At 48.1% G+C, this 17,007-nt stretch overlaps 1 protein-coding gene across 1 annotated transcript in view; it reads right to left on the bottom strand.

Moving 5' to 3' along the window:
- Positions 1 to 17,007, bottom strand: part of ATRX (ATRX chromatin remodeler) — a 1,815,989-nt gene that overhangs the window by 1,525,402 nt on the left and 273,580 nt on the right. Inside the window, exon 7 of the mRNA XM_078688830.1 lies at positions 9,437 to 9,546. Coding sequence (XP_078544956.1) covers positions 9,437 to 9,546 — 110 coding nt within the window. The remainder of the gene's footprint in view (positions 1 to 9,436; positions 9,547 to 17,007) is intronic.

Raw genomic sequence — 17,007 nt, 5'->3', positions numbered from 1 at the left:
AAGTTTAAGTGTCAACTTTTAAAATACAATAATATTCCTTAAAAATCACAACTGTAACCAAAATGCTTTTACTCAATTGTTTACAGGAAATGTCCCAGGACTGAATATAGGATCCAGTCCTGTGATTAGAAAAGTTATCTACAAAGTAACTAATTGCATTTAACTTTGTGTTTGAAATTGTGATGCCCATTGCAACAACTATAACTATTGTACTCAAAAGTCTGCTGCCTATTTGAAAAGTACTTAACTAAAGTAACTCATTCTGAGAAAATATATTTTGATACCTTATTGGTTCTAAAAATAAAACAACTGTATATTTGTATACAAACAATTGGCCTAGAGTTCTGTTATTGAGTGTGTGAGACCATTTGCTGGCTGAGTGTGTACTACAAATGCTTTACACTGTCCTCTGATACTGCCTTACTGCTCGACCAAGCTACCACTTTAGAGTAAGGTTGTATCTAACTTTAGCCCCTGCCAAACCTCTGGGGATTGAGGACTCCATACACACTGTACCTTACTTTGGTCCAGTATATACGGTGCCACTTTCTTACACTCGCCTCTCCCACCTGAGGGGTGGAGTTGGCACAGGCTGGCCCCTTTCCTCACTTAGGATTTCCCGCCTGTCTTCCTGCCAGAGTGGGGGTCAGAACCGGTGGGAGGCAGTTGCTAAGTACAGCAATTGGCCTAGGGAAGCTCACAAAAGGCGGCATGCCTTTGTAGCTTCCCCTGCCCATCCTGGGGGAGGAGGCTTGGCACCTCGTACCAGGATGTGCATTGTTTCAGGCCCCCGAGAGCGGCAAGCTCTCGACCCAGGGGTCCAGAAACATGTCTAGTGGTGGCAGCCTCGGTAGCCACGCAGTCAGGACACTGGGAGTTGGTTAGGTTTTAGGTTGCATCTCTAAGATGCCCTCTGTAGTGCATTTGGCATTAAATCCCACACTGGCATCAGTGTGGATTTAATCTACTGAGAAGGTTGATATCAAACTTCTCAGTCTTCAGTGTAGCCAGTATGGTGCTGTGGAGTTCGTAATGACAACCTCCCAGCACCATATACTCTTAATGGCATAACTGCACTTACAGGGTCCAGGAATGGCCCTGGGTTCTGTAGGGGCACAGGGCTCATGCACCTGTGCCCACACCACTGGCATAGTGAACCCAGCTAGAAGGGTGACTGATGTATGCCAGGGCAGTGTGTTTGTGGGCATGGCACACATCCCTGTGTGCCATGTCGACTCTTTGTTTAGTTCTGCACCAGGACACTCAGCCTGCAAAGGGGGTTGGGGGTTTGGGGGGAGAGTTGGGGGGGGGGGGGGTAGGGACTGTACTTACAGTACATTGTCCATGTGGAATGTCTTCATCCTGGTCAGAGCCGTTGTCGGAAAGGGAGATCTGTTCCTGTTCCTCCTCGGCTCAGATAGAGTAGCCGGCTTCTTCATCAGATTCAGGTCCGAAGAGGTTCGGAATGGAGCCTGTGTGTTAGCTCTGCATGTTGCGTCGTTGATCCAGACGGTCGCAAAGAGTCTTTTTGGAGCGGAAAGCTCGGCACGCATCACAGTCCTGTTCACTGTGTTCTGGTGACAAACACAGGTTGCACACTTCGTGCCAGTGGGTGCGCGGATATTTCGCGCAGCATCGAGGACAGAATTTAATGAGAGTTTGTTCCATCAACTGCGAGTCGAACCAGGAGCTAGGCCCGACAGCCTACCACGAGCTCTCCAATAGAAATAGGGTTTTTTGTCAATAAACACGATACTTGAAGAATGGAATACACGATTGGAAACATTACCGTCAAGGGTGAGTGTTCTAAGCACCAAAGGAAACCGAAGGATCAGCGCTGAACCGGAGCGCAGCAAGTAACATCCGAACCCGATGGCGGAAAAAACATTCTGAATGAAGATGGAGTCAATGACCATGCACACAATCACCTAAATGAGGAATAACCTACCTCGTGAGTAGGAAGACTTCTTCGGAAAAAAACAAAGTGCATACATCCGGGCCCAACACCAGACAGCGATCTATGCATAAGCATGTGATCTACAGCTCACATGCCTCGAACAAGTACTTTCTGCATTTTCTCTTCCTCAAAGCTGAGCATTTTCTTGTGGTGCTTGAAGGGCAGTATGAAGACTTAATAGGGGCCCTGAAGGAAAAGGCATTCATTTGCAAGCAATATGCAGAAAGGGGATGACCTGCATAGATTAACTAGATTTACCTTGCTGTAAATATGTTAAGAGCCCTCTGTACAAAAATAGTGTGCTGTACGAACTTTGTACACCCTGCACATAGTGTAATGGAAGAGCAATTATCTGGAGGGGACTGGTTACCTTTATGCCGGGAAAGAGAAGGTAAATTTACTTCTCTCTAATTCTACTTCTCCATTGTGTGTATTCTCTCTAAAGCTAGACAGAATAGATTTCAGCACGAGTTGGATCCCAGAAATACTTTTACAGTACATGACAAAAGAGGTTTACAGAAAATAAAGCTCATAGGATCAACATTTGCTATTTTTGTTTCTGAAAACAAAAATCACTATCTCACTCAAAGCTCATTTGACTACCACCACCATTTGCTTGTTCATTTTTTAAAACTGGAAGGCACAGATTTCCAACATTACAAGTAGGGTCGGCAGAAGTTTTTTTTTCTTTTCTTTTTTGTGTTAACATACTTTTGTTACTAATGCTCTACATCTCTCCACTGAGCTTATGGTCTATGGACTGTATATCTTCAGAGTGTTTAAATAGGATGGAGACTTAGGATTGCAAGTAACTTCAGTCAGCATTGTGGGATACAACCTAACACCCATAAATAGCACTGCTGAACAGGAATTCCTACCGTAGAGGTGGGAACGGAACACACGGAAAAGAATTGACCTTTAAAATCATGAAGTGTTCACAAAGAAAAGCATGCCTGGCCAAATTATTAGTCATGGAGCAATAGTGAATACAGGATTGTATTGCAGAAGCATGGACCATCTTCCAAATATCAAAAGTATAGACAGTTCATATATGGGAAGAAGTACCCCCTCTACCTCTCATCAATGGGCCTTTGGTTATCTGGGAAAGGATCAGTTTGCTTTTCATTAATAAGCTATGATGCCTAACATCCATATAGCTAGACGACAGAATTATAAAAATCAGTTAGGGTATACTTGCCATTGAAAACTTCAATATTTTCTTAAGGTTATCTCTCTTGGGTAACACCCACAAGCTGAAAATCGGGCCAGATTCAGAGTGCATATTATTGGATATTTTCACATTTTTCCCCAAGTTGTAGTCCCCGGTACAGGTAATGCCCATGTGATGAGCGATCATGCAATCATGTCGAACTTGGTTGCAATTTGCCTTTTGTGAAGTCTATAACACACCTACATGTAAATATTTGGGGGTTAGTTAACAACTTAGGGATACATACTTTGAGGCGCACACTACTGATGCCAATGATGCTAGATTTGCATTTTGTTTATCTTAGAGTGAGGAATTCTTGCTGGTCAGAGTGGAATCTGGAGTCCCACTGATGAGTAGTTCGTTACTAAAAGATTTGTAATGCTGCTCTAGATTTCAGTGTGCTAAGGATTATTCTGAGAGTTCCCTTGGCAAGTAACATAGGCCAGTCTTGTTGATGCACACAAATATGACCCATACTGGTGTGTAATGCATTTTAAGCCCATCTTTCATAGTTAAATTACACAAAATAAACAAATATCTACACATCAAACTAAGGTCTGTTTTCTCAAGGTTTTACTTGAGCAAACAGCCCCAGGGATGACAACGCCCTCTTCAAAACATCTTGAACCTTTTGTATTCCCCAAGTTACATTCCAGGACCCTCGTTCCATCCAGTGGGCAAAGCACTTTGTCGGAGATGAAAATTCGAGAGAAGCCATAACAAGTACATGGACTGGACACTTGACATTACGAGTTTCCCAGCTACATGATGGCTTCACCATACACACAGATGTTTGGTACCAAACATTCCTTTTAATAAACCCACACATGCCAATGATGGATTTATTAAACTATGCATCCAGAGGGCACCTTAGAGGTGCCCCCTGAAAACCTACAGACTACTAACGTGTTGACTGGCTGGTCTGCACCAGCTAGCCACCACAGATGAGTTTCTGGCCTGACGTGAAAGCCTTCACTTTGAGGCCAGGAACAAAGCCTGCTCTGGGCGGAGGGGTTCGCACCTATACGCATGATCTGCATTCCCGAGCAAGAGTCTTTAAAAGCCTCACCGCATTTGTTATGCAGCCTTGGTCTCTCCAGATAGTGGAGATAACCACCTCCCTGTCCAGACCCCAACTTTTGGCAGCAAGACAAGCGGGTAAATTACGATTAGGAGGTGTGTCCCAAATGGGCCAGCACCAACTCTAAGAGGGCTACCCGATGTATACACCCCCATTTCAAATTCCTCCAACTTGTTTTGGATGGAATTAGCCTTTTAGGGTCAGGGTTATACCCACTTCCCACAGTAAGTGGTCATATACAGGGAATAGACACCCTAAAGGTAGTCAGCCCATTGGCTAATCCCAGGCACTCCCCTTAACACTGCTAAATTGAGTACTTAGGTGGCACCCTTGAACCTAAATAGTGAGATTTGACGGTTCAAGAGAAGGGCAAAAAAAAGTCACTGCCTGGTGAGAACAGCAAAAGAGCTGTGGACTTTTTGGTGCAAAAACGTGCCTGCTCGCAACTCTTGACAACAACAGAGTGACTCGTCCTGCAAGCTGGAGATCTACCCCAGCCTTGGGCAGTCTGCCAGCACTTCAAAAATAGCCTACAGCCTCCCTTGGAGAAAAGGAGCTACTCCCCTGCAGTCCAAAGCCATCAAAAAGCAAAGTCTTGTCCACAGCCTTGTATTTGTATTTGTATAGCGCTAATCACCGGCAGGTCTCGAAGCACTTTGAGGGGGCGAGGCCAGGGGTTGTGGGTGATCAGATAAATCCCACCGTGAAGAAGCAGTTTAGACGATGATCAGTGCTTCCCTGAACAGAAGCGTTGTGAGTTGTTTCTGAATGAGAGGAGCTTCTGTTCTTTGCGAAGATGGTCTGGTAGTTGATTCCAAAGTTGTGGAAGTACTACGGAAAAGGTTCTACTCCCTTTGGATGCAGTATTGCATCTAGGAGTGGCCAAGTAACGGGCCTCCGATGATCGTAGCATGCGCCCTGAAACGTAAGACTTCAAGCGTTCCTTAATGTAGGCCAGAGCTTTACCATACATTGCTTTACGGGCAATGCAAAGGCCTTTGAACTTCACTCTTTGTCTGATAAGGAGTCAGTGAAGTTTTTTAAGCAGAGGGGAGGCATGAGCTTGTCTGGGCAGCCTAAAGATCAACTTTGCAGCTACCCGGCTCAACCGATGACACCGCAGACAACCAGTAAGAGGTACTCATGCTCTGGTAGGTCAGATCTGTGCCCCATTGCGACCCAAGCCCCTGTTACCTAGCTCTCGGACTTGTCCCCAAATGCCCTGTGCAGCCTGTTTTCAGGTGGCCCCCTTCTCTTTAGCACGCACAGCTACCAACCTCACCAGCACTCTGCTACCGGCTAAACCTGGGCAGTTCTCGAAGAACTGCTTGGAACCAACTGTAATTGCCATTATACATTTATGACTTTCCCTCCCATCAGAGTGCATTGTGCGCAAAGGCATACAACTTCCAAAAATGTAAACATTAATAACAAAACAGTACTTACTTTTCAACATATATTAAAAAAAGTGTTCTTTTTCTAATTTGGTCTAAGGTTTATTCTTTGCGTATGTGTCTTATTTATTGCCTCAGAGTCCAAAAAATGCTGTGAACTACCCAATGATAAACCTAATTGCTCACCCACACTACCACATAGAGAGCGTTTGTGCTATGTACTTTAGCCTCTGTAAACCAAATGGTGATCCACTGGGCTCTCTACAGAGTGTACTTCATTTTAGTGCACTATATACTTTTAAGCTGTTTTATAGCGCGCTCCATTACTCCGGAGTATCCTGGCGCGAAAAAGAAAGAGGAAACAGTAGCAGCAGAGCCATAGACCAGAGAACGAACTAGACAGTTATTCTGAACAGGTGAGTCTTCAGCGCTTTTTTAAAAGCAGTGAAGTCGTCGATGCTACGTAGAGCCGCAGGGAGGGCGTTCCATGCGCACGCGGCCTTTACTGTCACAGAGTGGCCTCCCAGCCGGACACGCCGGAAGCGCGGGACCAGCAGCAGATGTTGTGCTGCTGAGCGTAAATCTCTGTTAGGGAAGTACCGCGTGAAACGTTTCATCAGATAGGCAGGACCACGCCCATTGATGGCTTTATGGGCCAGAGTCAGAATTTTAAAGGTGATTCGATGCTGCACCGGCAGCCAATGCAGGCTCTCCAGATAGCGTCTAACACTTATCCGCCTGGAGATATTCCCCAAGAGTCTGGCGGTGGCGTTTTGAATAATCTGGAGCCGCCCGATCAAATAGGCCGGTGAACCACTGAACAGGGCATTGGCGTAGTCCAGACGCGAGAGCCAGCTTCCTACAAACACCATGTAGGAGAAGGCCATGTGATCGGGAGGAAACACAGCCATCTTGGGCATCTTTTGATCTCAAAATAAGATTCTTGTGATGGGGACTTCCTGAACACAGAAATAGGAGAGCAACATATTTTTCAAGTAGAAAACAGGACTAAGTTGGCAAAATAAAGCGATGCGGCAGTCCGGTCTCTTTGTGCTAAATTCTTAGGGCCATTCACCTCTGTAGACACCAGACTTTTCCTTCACTGAGTCCTGGATTATACAAATGGGCACCTCCAAGGATTTCCCCACCTCTGTACTCAGCCTAATGAGGTCTGCCGAGATTGAGAATGCATTTGTAGTATGCATTTTGCTTTCAATATTATTCTGTTTTGCTGACAAATCAAACCCAATATGACCACCACCATGTGAACACAGCCTCCCCATAGCATCTCCCCATTTCCGAATCCTTTGTCCATTTTCTTCCGCACCATTTTGCGAGGGTTTCGCTGCTCCTTCATTTGGATGGCCTTCATAAATTCTCCTGCCTGGGCTTCCTGCACTGGCACCTAGATAAATGTTCAAAATTGATTGTCGTTGCACTCTAAACAGTGTGTACAGTGTTAAGTAACACGAGTAATCCAAACAGGAACACGGCCGTCGGATCCGGACGCTGTACACGCCGCAGCTTCGCGTGATATAGCTTGAAGCGCGGTTTACACAGATAGCTCCCACGACTACCAAGTATTCCATATACCAAAAGAGCATTACCGGACTCGTCGTGGGCCATCTAGAAAGAAACCCCTAAATACTTGAGAGCGTCACTCTGATTTGTATTGGCGTCTTTGAAGAAAATTGTCCACACATTGGATACTAGATCGCAGTATCCACGGTCAAGGGCCCGGCTGGGTTGGAAGTATCACCAGCTGAGCGACCTTCTGACTGGATCTCAGCCAATTAGCCCTGAGGAATCGCGAATGCGATGAAACACGTGTCGGCTGGCTGTTCGCAACATTAAAGACTCCAAGATCTACGCATTGAGAGTTCTTTGTTTTGATAATTCTGTCACTTATGTTATTTGCTTGGTTTTACTCGTGTTACTTAACACTGTACACACTGTTTAGAGTGCAACGACAATCAATTTTGTTCACATAGGGGTAGTTTTCTTTCTACTCCATTGAGTGGTTCAAGGTCTTTCCACTCGCCATTTTGCACCATAATAGTCAGCAGGTTCTAACTGATGTGCGTCTATACGGGCTGTGCACCCATTTCTCTTACTGATTAAAAGCCTCTTTTTGTTAGTACCTAGATAAATGTTACAGGTGCTTTCCAAACACATATTCCATATTTGAGACACATCTGTGAGTACCAGGACAGGGAATAGGACAGGACCCACTGCCTCTCTATGTCATCCCTTTCATCACTCCTGCATCTCCACCCCATTTTAAATGTAACTACAAGTCCCTTCCACAGGATTAACATGGTCTCGTCACTACACGGCACATTAACATGCACTATAAAAACTACATCAGTTACACTGCTTGGTGTATCCCCACTTCCAAGAAGACACTTGGATCAATCAATCAATAGGTTTTATAGAGTGTGACTGATCACCACGAGATGTCCCCAGGCGCTGGGGTTCTGTGAGCCTCGGACGGATGGCCATGACAGTCAAAGAGCCAGGTCTTGAGCTTCTTCGTGAAGTTCTCCAGTGAAGGGGAGGAGCGTGGGTTGAGGTTGTTCCAAGACTTGGTGGCGAGGTAGGAGAAGGCACAACCTCCGCAGCAGCTTCGGGGGATGTGGGCGAGGATGGAGGAGCAAGCACCCTGGTCAGTTAGTAGAACGTAAGGCTGTTGCTGTAGGCGGGTCCGAATTTGTGGAGAACTTTGTAGGCGTGAGTGAGGAGCTTGAAGAGACTTCGTTCCTGGACAGGGTGCCAGTGGAGAGCCCAGAGGTATGGGGAGCTGCTGGTTCTCCTGGAGAGGTTGAAGATGAGTCTTGCTGCTGAGTTGTGGATGGACTGGAGGCGGTTTAGTAGCTGTCTGGTGGACCAGCATAGAGTGTTGCCGCAGTTCCGCTGGCTGGAGACGAGGGCCTGGGTGACTGTCTTCCTGGTCGAAACGGGGATCCATCGGAAGAGCTTGCGGAGCAAGTGGAGGGTGTGGAAGCCGGCGAAGGAGAACGTTGAACTGCTAATTCATGGTCAGTTGCCTTTCCAGAACAATTCAGAGGTTGTGTGCATTGCTGCATGGCCTGTGGGGGTGGGTTAGGGGCCAAGTGTAGTGTGCCACCATGTGTCGTCCCAAGGGAAGGGCTGGTTTCCAAAGAGGAGGATCTCTGTTTGGTTCAAGTTGAGTTTTAGGCTGGTGGCCTTCATCCAGGTGGTTATGTTGATCATGGTGTCTTGGAAGTTGGCTTTGGTGGCGTCAGCGTCTTCTGTTGAGGGGGGGGGGGGAGGACGAGCTGAGTGCCATCGGAATACATGATGATGTGGAGCCCATGGGTGCGGGTGATGTCTGCGATTGGCGTCATGTAGGTGTTTAAGAGAGTTGGGCTGACTGAGGAGCCCTTGGGGATGCCACAGATGGAGTCTTTGGGTGCATTGGATAGATGCATGTGACGCCTTGGACTCATATTGAGAGATGATGGTAATGTAGAGCACCAACACTTCAAACGGAATTGCTGCTTGAAGTGAAACAGGCTGACCTCTGATGGAGTATTTTAAATGTTAGGCCCACTGAGGGATTCTGTGCATTGAAAGCAGAGTACGATGGGTCAATACATGTACTGTGACAATTTCAAGCTAGTCATAACTAACGTCATGTGATCACTGCTATGTCATTACCCTAAAAACAAAACCAATAAAAAATTTCAAGAGAAGAAAAATTACTTAAATGTTAGGCCACTAAAGTGTTTAAACAATTTAAAGTAATACATTCATAAATTTAAATGACTTACCTTACATATGAGCACCTTTAAAGCTGGATGTCTACAGACTGAATCCTTTTGAAAATGATTTACTTGCTGTCCACAGGCTGAACAGTTAACAATTCCTTGCAAGCCTTCCTCTAAAACAATGGGAAAAAACATATGCTGAAATAACCTTTACAGCCCTGTGAGCCTTTTCTTGGGCTGCTAGAGAGAACTGCGCAATAGGTAGTAGAGTTATTGTCATTTAACACTGTATCCTTAAGGCATCAATATTGTTGTGCTTTAAATGAAACGGCCATATGATCAATTCGCCACTTGACTTTCACAGTTGCATGGATGAACAGCCAATGTTTTTTGCAGCTTTATGCTACTCCAGTCCCAGAATAATAAAACATGGCTATCCGGTCTACAAGAGCATCCCTGAGACAATTCACAATACCCACAACCAACTGCATATTATGAACATCCCTGCAGCCCAAGCTACAGACGTGCTCATGGTGGAAACGTGCAGTCATCTTGACACAGGGGGGGATGAAACATTGATTCATGGTTAACAGTCTGAAAATCAATGTTTTTCCGAAATCAAATTATTGATGCATGGTTGCCAACCTCTCCCTAAACAAAATATGCTTTTCTACTGCTCTCTCTAATTGGCCGTTCCATAGCACCCCTGAGATTAATTCTGAATCTTTGAAAGGCCTTCTGTGGCACAAGGGGAGGCTACCACCCATGCTCTTGCTATCCACAGGCAACTTTATCTTACAGGAAAGTTGGAGAAGGTAAAAAATTATCTACCGCCAACAATCAATTTGCAGCTTATAGTCATGCAGAATTACATGCCCTGCACACTTGTACCATTCCGTGTTAGGTTTGGTACAGTACAACTTGTTTTATGTTGAAAAAGTGCCTTGAGGTGACTCGTAATACCTCCTCCAAAACCCACAAAGCAATAGGGTGCAGACTGCACTTCAGATTGCTTAGGGGAAGAGTTAGTGTATAGGGATGCAAAACATTAGGGAATCTGTAGACTAGAAAGGTTAAGTTATGAAGAGAACGATTGGCAAAAAACTTTTACAAGTGCAAGAATAGGCAACTCACTACCGGCTCGCATTTTAGGAGACACTCAAGGCCTTGTAAATCTAAAGAACCTCAACCTGCAAATGGAGTGACTGACCGGTAGTACTCAAACCTCTAAAATGGCTTGCACTGAGCAAAGGCTGTAGATGCCTAAAGGAAAATGCTACTTACCAGTATGCATCTGTTCTTGGCATGTAGAGCTGCAGTTACACACTATGCATAGATGGTCACCTAGTGTTGGGCCCGGATGTTTGCAGTTTGTTTTGTAGCAGAAAAGTCTTTGGAAGTCACGGGATAGGCGACTCCTCCTTTGGATGATACTGTGCATGGGCATCGGCTCCATCCCCAGATTGTTTTTCGTCATTAGGGAAGTGATGGAGCTGTACAAGAGGTCGTGATGTCCATGTGATTTGTATCCAATTAAGATAATACTGGAACAGATAAAGGTAGGGTGGGCGTGTGTAACTCTGCAGCTCTACATGCTAAGAACAGATGCATACTGGTAAGTAGCATCTTCCGTTCGAGGCATATGAGCTGCAGATTACACACTATGCATAGATTGTATAGCAGTACCCACACCTAGCGGCGACCACCAGTATCTGTTGCAGTTGTTTGAAACAGTGTTTTTAGTACAGCCTGGCCCACAGTGGCTTGTTGTTTAGTTTGCACATTGTTAGACCCGTCTGCTTCTGAGAGTCCCCTCACCACTATGATTTCTTTTGTTCCCCTGTACCTCCCAAAATTTGTCGCTTTTTATTTGTCGACCAGGACTTTTTATGTGTTGTTTCATGGGGTTAGATGTTCCTTGACGCCCAGTTGCTCACAAGGTTTGTGGCAACTATTTACAAGGTGCCTGGCCCAAACCTGTGGCATTACAAACTGGGGTTGTCAACCTGTATAAATGGACCTAAAATGGTGGACACCCTTTTTCCTCATGTGAAGTGACTCCCATTGGAGCCTTCATGAACCCTGGCCTTTTGAGGTTTTGGCGCCCTTTGTTTGGCGCGCATTTCTGACAGGAATTCCTTTATTTTCCTCAGGTACACAAAATGGCTGCTCTAGAACCCCAGTACGGTGGCTGTGAGTGTCCTAAATAACCCTCAAGAGTGCCATGTCATTGTCACAGCCAGAGAAGGTTCTAGAACCTTCTGGCTCGTGCCAGCACCCCAGGGCACTGGCTATATAAGGCCCAGTCCCTGGCGGCCATTTTAGATGAGAAGATTAGAAGATGATGATGATTAGATAAGATTGAGATTAAGAGATCCCAGACTTGACACCAGATTGACACCTGCCCTGTTGACCCCTGAGGTGGCTGGTAGCGCAGGCAGTAGAGCAGCAAAGGGTTGCTGGCGTTGTGTCTGACTGGCGTTCCAGTCAGCTACGTGAGAAGTGATCTAGCGCCTACAGCGCCTGCCCAGCGAGTACCTCATTGCCCCCAAAGACTGTGGCCAGATTCGTGTGCCTCCCCGACCCCCGGTGGTGAACTGTGATCGATTTATCGAGTCGCGAGGCGAGAGCAAGTTCGCCGCGACCGTCAGCTGTGCCCCCTTCGCGATAGGCGCCTCTAGAGGGGAGCTCGGACGACTCCGAGCCCCACCAGCGTAGAGCGCTTCCTGCGCAGATTGAAGGTGAGGTGGTGCGCCGGGGCAGGGAAAGGCCGGCCTTCGGTGGTGCGCCGGGGCGGGGAAAGGCCGGCCTTCGTTGGGCGGGACTAGCGTCTCTGCCACTCCCCAGTGACCCGGGAGCTGTAGCTGTGGGCGGGAACCACCCTGTATGCGGAAGTCGGAGGGAGGTCCGTGGAGCCCCTGAGAACCCCGTCGCTGACGAGAGAAGTGCTGTGTCCGACTGAATCGTATTCCGATTGCAGCCTATGTGAGGTGGGCCCGTTTCTTCATAGTGAATGCAGCGTTGTGAAGGAACTGTGAACCGGCATTCATTTGACTGTGTGCGAAGGTTGTGTGACCTCTCCGGCAGCCCGTTCGTCAGTCTAAAGACTTTGAACTGGTGCTGCCTGTGTTCTAGTGGTGCTAAAGCCCGTAGGCGCGCATAGACTTCACCGGCAAAAGCAGAGATCCTATCCTGGTGACCGCCGAGGGCAAATGATGTATTTACTTGTGTTTCCTTGCCTTTTAGATATACGCGCATGCGCCCTGAATGATCAATAAAGAGTCCCAAACCTTATTTTGTGCTCAGAGAAGCCGTATACATGGTCATTGAAAACAACATAAACTGTAAGAGTTATCTTTCCCATTTGAAACGTATTGCAAATGTGATGATCCTAAAGTATTTAATTGGTGGCAGCGATACCAGAAGAAACATGTGGTTGTTTATTTAAATGAACCAATATTTATTCTGATATTTATTCTGATATTTATTCTGATACTCATTCCTGAAGTTATTCTATTTATTAATACTATTTATTACCAGAACTGTATGACCAAAAGAAATGTGTATGTGCCTTCCCAGTCAATCCTATTTACAACAAAGAACATTTATATAAAGGAATCGTATTTTTCTACAGCAGTGGTGTGGTGTCCTTTTTGGTGTGGATGTACAAGGAGTTATTATTGGGTCAGAGCCGGCTTAACACTACAGCCTTCACTTGCCTTGTCACTTGAGCCAAGCTACCCCCTTTGTGCTGGGCTTGCCCATCGCAGGTCCAACATAAAATTGGTGCTCAGCGGGTGGGATTGCGAGCCGTGCTTGTTTTGTACCTCATAATAATTCAGTGTTCACCACAGGTACACACCCGGAGTTTTCTCCTAGCGGCCCTCAAATTCAACGTTTTGCTTTTTCCAAATTCTTTCCTGGAGGTGGGTGGAAGTGGCCCTCAAAGTTCTTATCCTGGTCACCTACTTCGGGGTGGTTGTCCACACTTTTCACTGACAAGATGGAATTCGAAATGTCAGAGCTGGAGACCTATACTGTGGCACAGCTCAAGGATTTCTGTCAGGAGAGGGGAGTGTTTGTCAGGCGAGGGGCCAAAAGAGAGGAGCTCCGTACTAGTCTGCGAGCATGGGTGGAAGCACACACGGAGGGAACGGTGGAGGAGGAGGAATCGGACAGAGGTACTGTCATTAATAGGACTGCGGAATGTCCCCCGGGGGTGGGTGAGATGTCAACCAGCCCCAAGGCAACCTCACGGGAGGGCAGCAGTGCGTCATCGAGAGGGTTGTCAGAAAACGAGTTAGCTGACAGGAGAGAGGAAAGACTGTTAAGGTGGGAAATAGCAAAAATGGAGTTGGAAGAAAGGAGGGAGGGGAGGAGGTTGGAACATGAGTCCAAGCTGCAGATGGAAGGGAAAAGGATGGAACACGAGTTCAAGCTACGAGAACTCGAATTCCAGGCCCCTAACATCACTCCGAAGGGTGTCGAGTCAAAGGAATTTGCCAGGGAGCCCAGGCCCCATTTACCCAAGGATGTAGTCGCCAGTTATACCGCTGGAGACGACATAGCCAAGTGGCTGACAGCCTATGAGGTCTCCTTAAGAGCCCATGGGATCCATGAGAAGCATTGGGGTGGTAGATTATACCGGTACATGCCTCCGACAGGTAGGGATGCCCTATTGGCCCTAGACCGGGAGGAACAGGTTAATTACCCCGCCATGAAGGTGGCGCTCATCAGGAAGTTTGGGTTGACCCCCGAGAAATACCGGCAAAGGTTTAGGGGCAGCCACAAACTGAGCTCACAGAATTGGGTTGACTTCCTGGATTTTGCCAAGAAAGCCCTGGATGGGTGGGTCCAAGGTAAGGAGGTGGAGGACTATCGAGGGTTGTACGACCTAATACTCAAAGAACATCTACTCGAGAAATGTCTTCCCGAGCTGAGGCAACACCTGGTAGACAGCAAACGTACTTGCCCCCGTAAGCTTGCTGAGGAGGCGGACATTTGGGCAAGTACCCGAGTGTCCACGAAGGGGACGGGAGGAGATTCTCAGAAGTCCGGACAGGGCGCTCCCCAGAAGAAAGGGGGGGGGGGAGATAACAAGAAGCAGGAGTTCTCCAAAGGCCCCCAAAGTACCTTTAAGGGGAAAAGTTTCTTCTCCACTTCTAGGCTAACCCGCAGAAGAACCCTAATCCTGGCCAGAGTCAGCAGCCAAGGGTTATCCATTGCTTTGAGTGCGGTGGTATTGGACATTATAAGGGAGACGTGAAATGCCCAAAGAGACCACCCCCTCCCACTGGAGGAAAGGCCCCGGGAGTCACTAGTGTAGTGCTCGGGGAGGAGATGCCCTTAGTTAAGGGGGGGGGAGTGGGCGGGTGTCACCTTAGTGTCCCTGGGTGATTGGGAGATGGTTCCAAAGATCCAGGTGCCCTCAAATACTACCAAGTATGGGCAATGGGTCACCATCAATGGCCATAGAGGGGAAGCTCCGAGAGATACAGGAGCCAGTATGACTATGGTAAGGAGTCATCTGGTGTCCTCAGAGCAGGTGATTCCAGGCGTACTTCATCCAGCTGCGATGGCTGACGGCAGAATGGGCCACTATCCTGTAGCCGAGGTTCCCTTTGAGTGGGGAGGGGTTGCAGGTTCACTTTGAGTTGCCGTGAGCCCCGCCGTGCCAGTCGATTGTCTGCTGGGTAATGATATGGAGCACAATGCTTGGAAGGAAGTGGAATACCGGACTCATACTGAGATGCTGGGTACACCTGATTGGGCCTGTGTGAGTACCAGGTCTGCGGCTGCTCGGGAGGAGAAGTCGCGTGGGTTGGAGCCTGGAACAATGGCCCACCCAGCTGCTGAAGAGGGAACATCTCGAGGACAGGAGGAGCCTGCCTCGATGTCCCCACCCCGTGAGACGGATAGGCCACCTGTGGAGGTGGACCCGGAGTCCGCGGAGGACATGGTTCCGTTGGAGGACTTGCCTATCCCCGCTGAGTGGCGAGTGGAGGGAGGACCATCCAGGGAGGAACTGAGCAAGGGACAAAGGGAATGTCCCACCCTCGAGGGTCTGAGGCAACAGGCTGAAGCCCAGGCAGCAGGTAACGAGTCTGGGAACTATCGTGTTCACTGGGAGGATGGTCTCCTCTACAGTGAACCCAGGGCGCCAGTGCACGGATTGTCACGGGCCCTGGTAGTCCCACAGTGTTACCGAGCCTTCCTATTAGAGTTGGCTCATGAGATTCCCTTGGCAGGACAATTGGGTCAGGACAAGACCTTTGCCCGGCTTGTCCCCCACTTTTATTGGCCTCGAATGAGGGTGGCGTCCGACACATACTGTCGGTCGTGCGTGTCATGCCAAGCCAGTGGGAAAACAGGGACGAAGCTGAAGGCTCCCCTGGAACCACTTCCCGTCGTTGGCACCCCCTTTGAAAGGGTGGGCATCGACATTGCTGGGCCCCTAGATCCACCTACATCATCCGGTCACAGGTTTATCCTGGTCCTGGTGGATCACGCCACAAGGTATCCAGAGGCAATTCCTCTGAGAACCATTACTGCACCAGTAGTGGCAAAGGCCCTGATGGGGATCTTTACCCGAGTGGGATTCCCCAAGGAAGTTGTGTCTGACAGGGGGACCAACTTCCTGTCAGCATATATGGGGCCATGTGGAAGGAGTGTGGAGTGACTAACAGGTTCACCACTCCTTATCACCCACAGACCAATGGTCTTGTGGAAAGGTTCAACCAAACCTTGAAGGGTATTATCAGAAGTCTACCCAAAAGCCTGCGGAGGAAATGGGACGTCCTCCTACCCTGTGTGCTCTTTTCCTAGAGGGAAGTGCCGCAAAAGGGAGTGGGCTTCAGCCCCTTCGAGCTTTTGTACGGGCACCCTGTACGTGGACCTCTCAGCCTGGTGAGGGACTCCTGGGAAAAGTCTCCCCGGAAAGTTCCCCAGGATGTGGTGAGCTACATGCTGGCCTTCCGAAGCCAAATGGCTAAGTTGTGGAAGCAAGCTTCTGACAACTTGGAAGCCAGTCAGGCAGTTATGAAAGCCTGGTATGACCACAACGCTCACCCAGTGGAGTTGGAGCCTGGCCAGAAGGTGTGGGTGATGGAGCCTGGAGAGCTGAGTGCCCTCCAGGACCGTTGGACAGGCCCCTATGAGGTATTGGAGAAGAAGGGCAAGTCTACCTATCTGGTGGACGTAAAGACCCCTCGGCATCCGCATCGGGTGTTACATGCCAATCGCCTCAAGCCCCACTACGAGAGGCCCGAAGTCATGTTGGTTATGGTGACTGACGGATCGGAGGAAGAGGACACGGAGCCTCTCCCCGACCTTCTTGCATCTCAAGAAAAGGATGGGTCAGTGGAGGGAGTGAAACTCTCGCCAACCCTGACTCCTGAGCAGCAGGAGGAATGTCGCCAGGTCTTGGGGTCATTCGCTCCTCTGTTCTCCCTTGTCCCGGGTAAGACCCATCTGTGTACCCATGACGTGGACACAGGGGACAGCCCACCTGTGAAGTCAAAGTCTTACAGGCTGTCTGACAAGGTGAAGGCCAGTATCCAAAGTGAAGTAGCTAAGATGCTGGAGCTAGGAGTCATCAAACCTTCAAGTAGCCCTTGGTCTAGCCCGGTGGTTTT

Source organism: Lissotriton helveticus, chromosome 4_1, assembly GCF_964261635.1.
Source record: "Lissotriton helveticus chromosome 4_1, aLisHel1.1, whole genome shotgun sequence".
NCBI lineage: Eukaryota > Metazoa > Chordata > Amphibia > Caudata > Salamandridae > Lissotriton > Lissotriton helveticus.
Note: the sequence above shows the minus strand (reverse complement) of the source record. Positions and strands in the feature narration are given on the sequence as shown.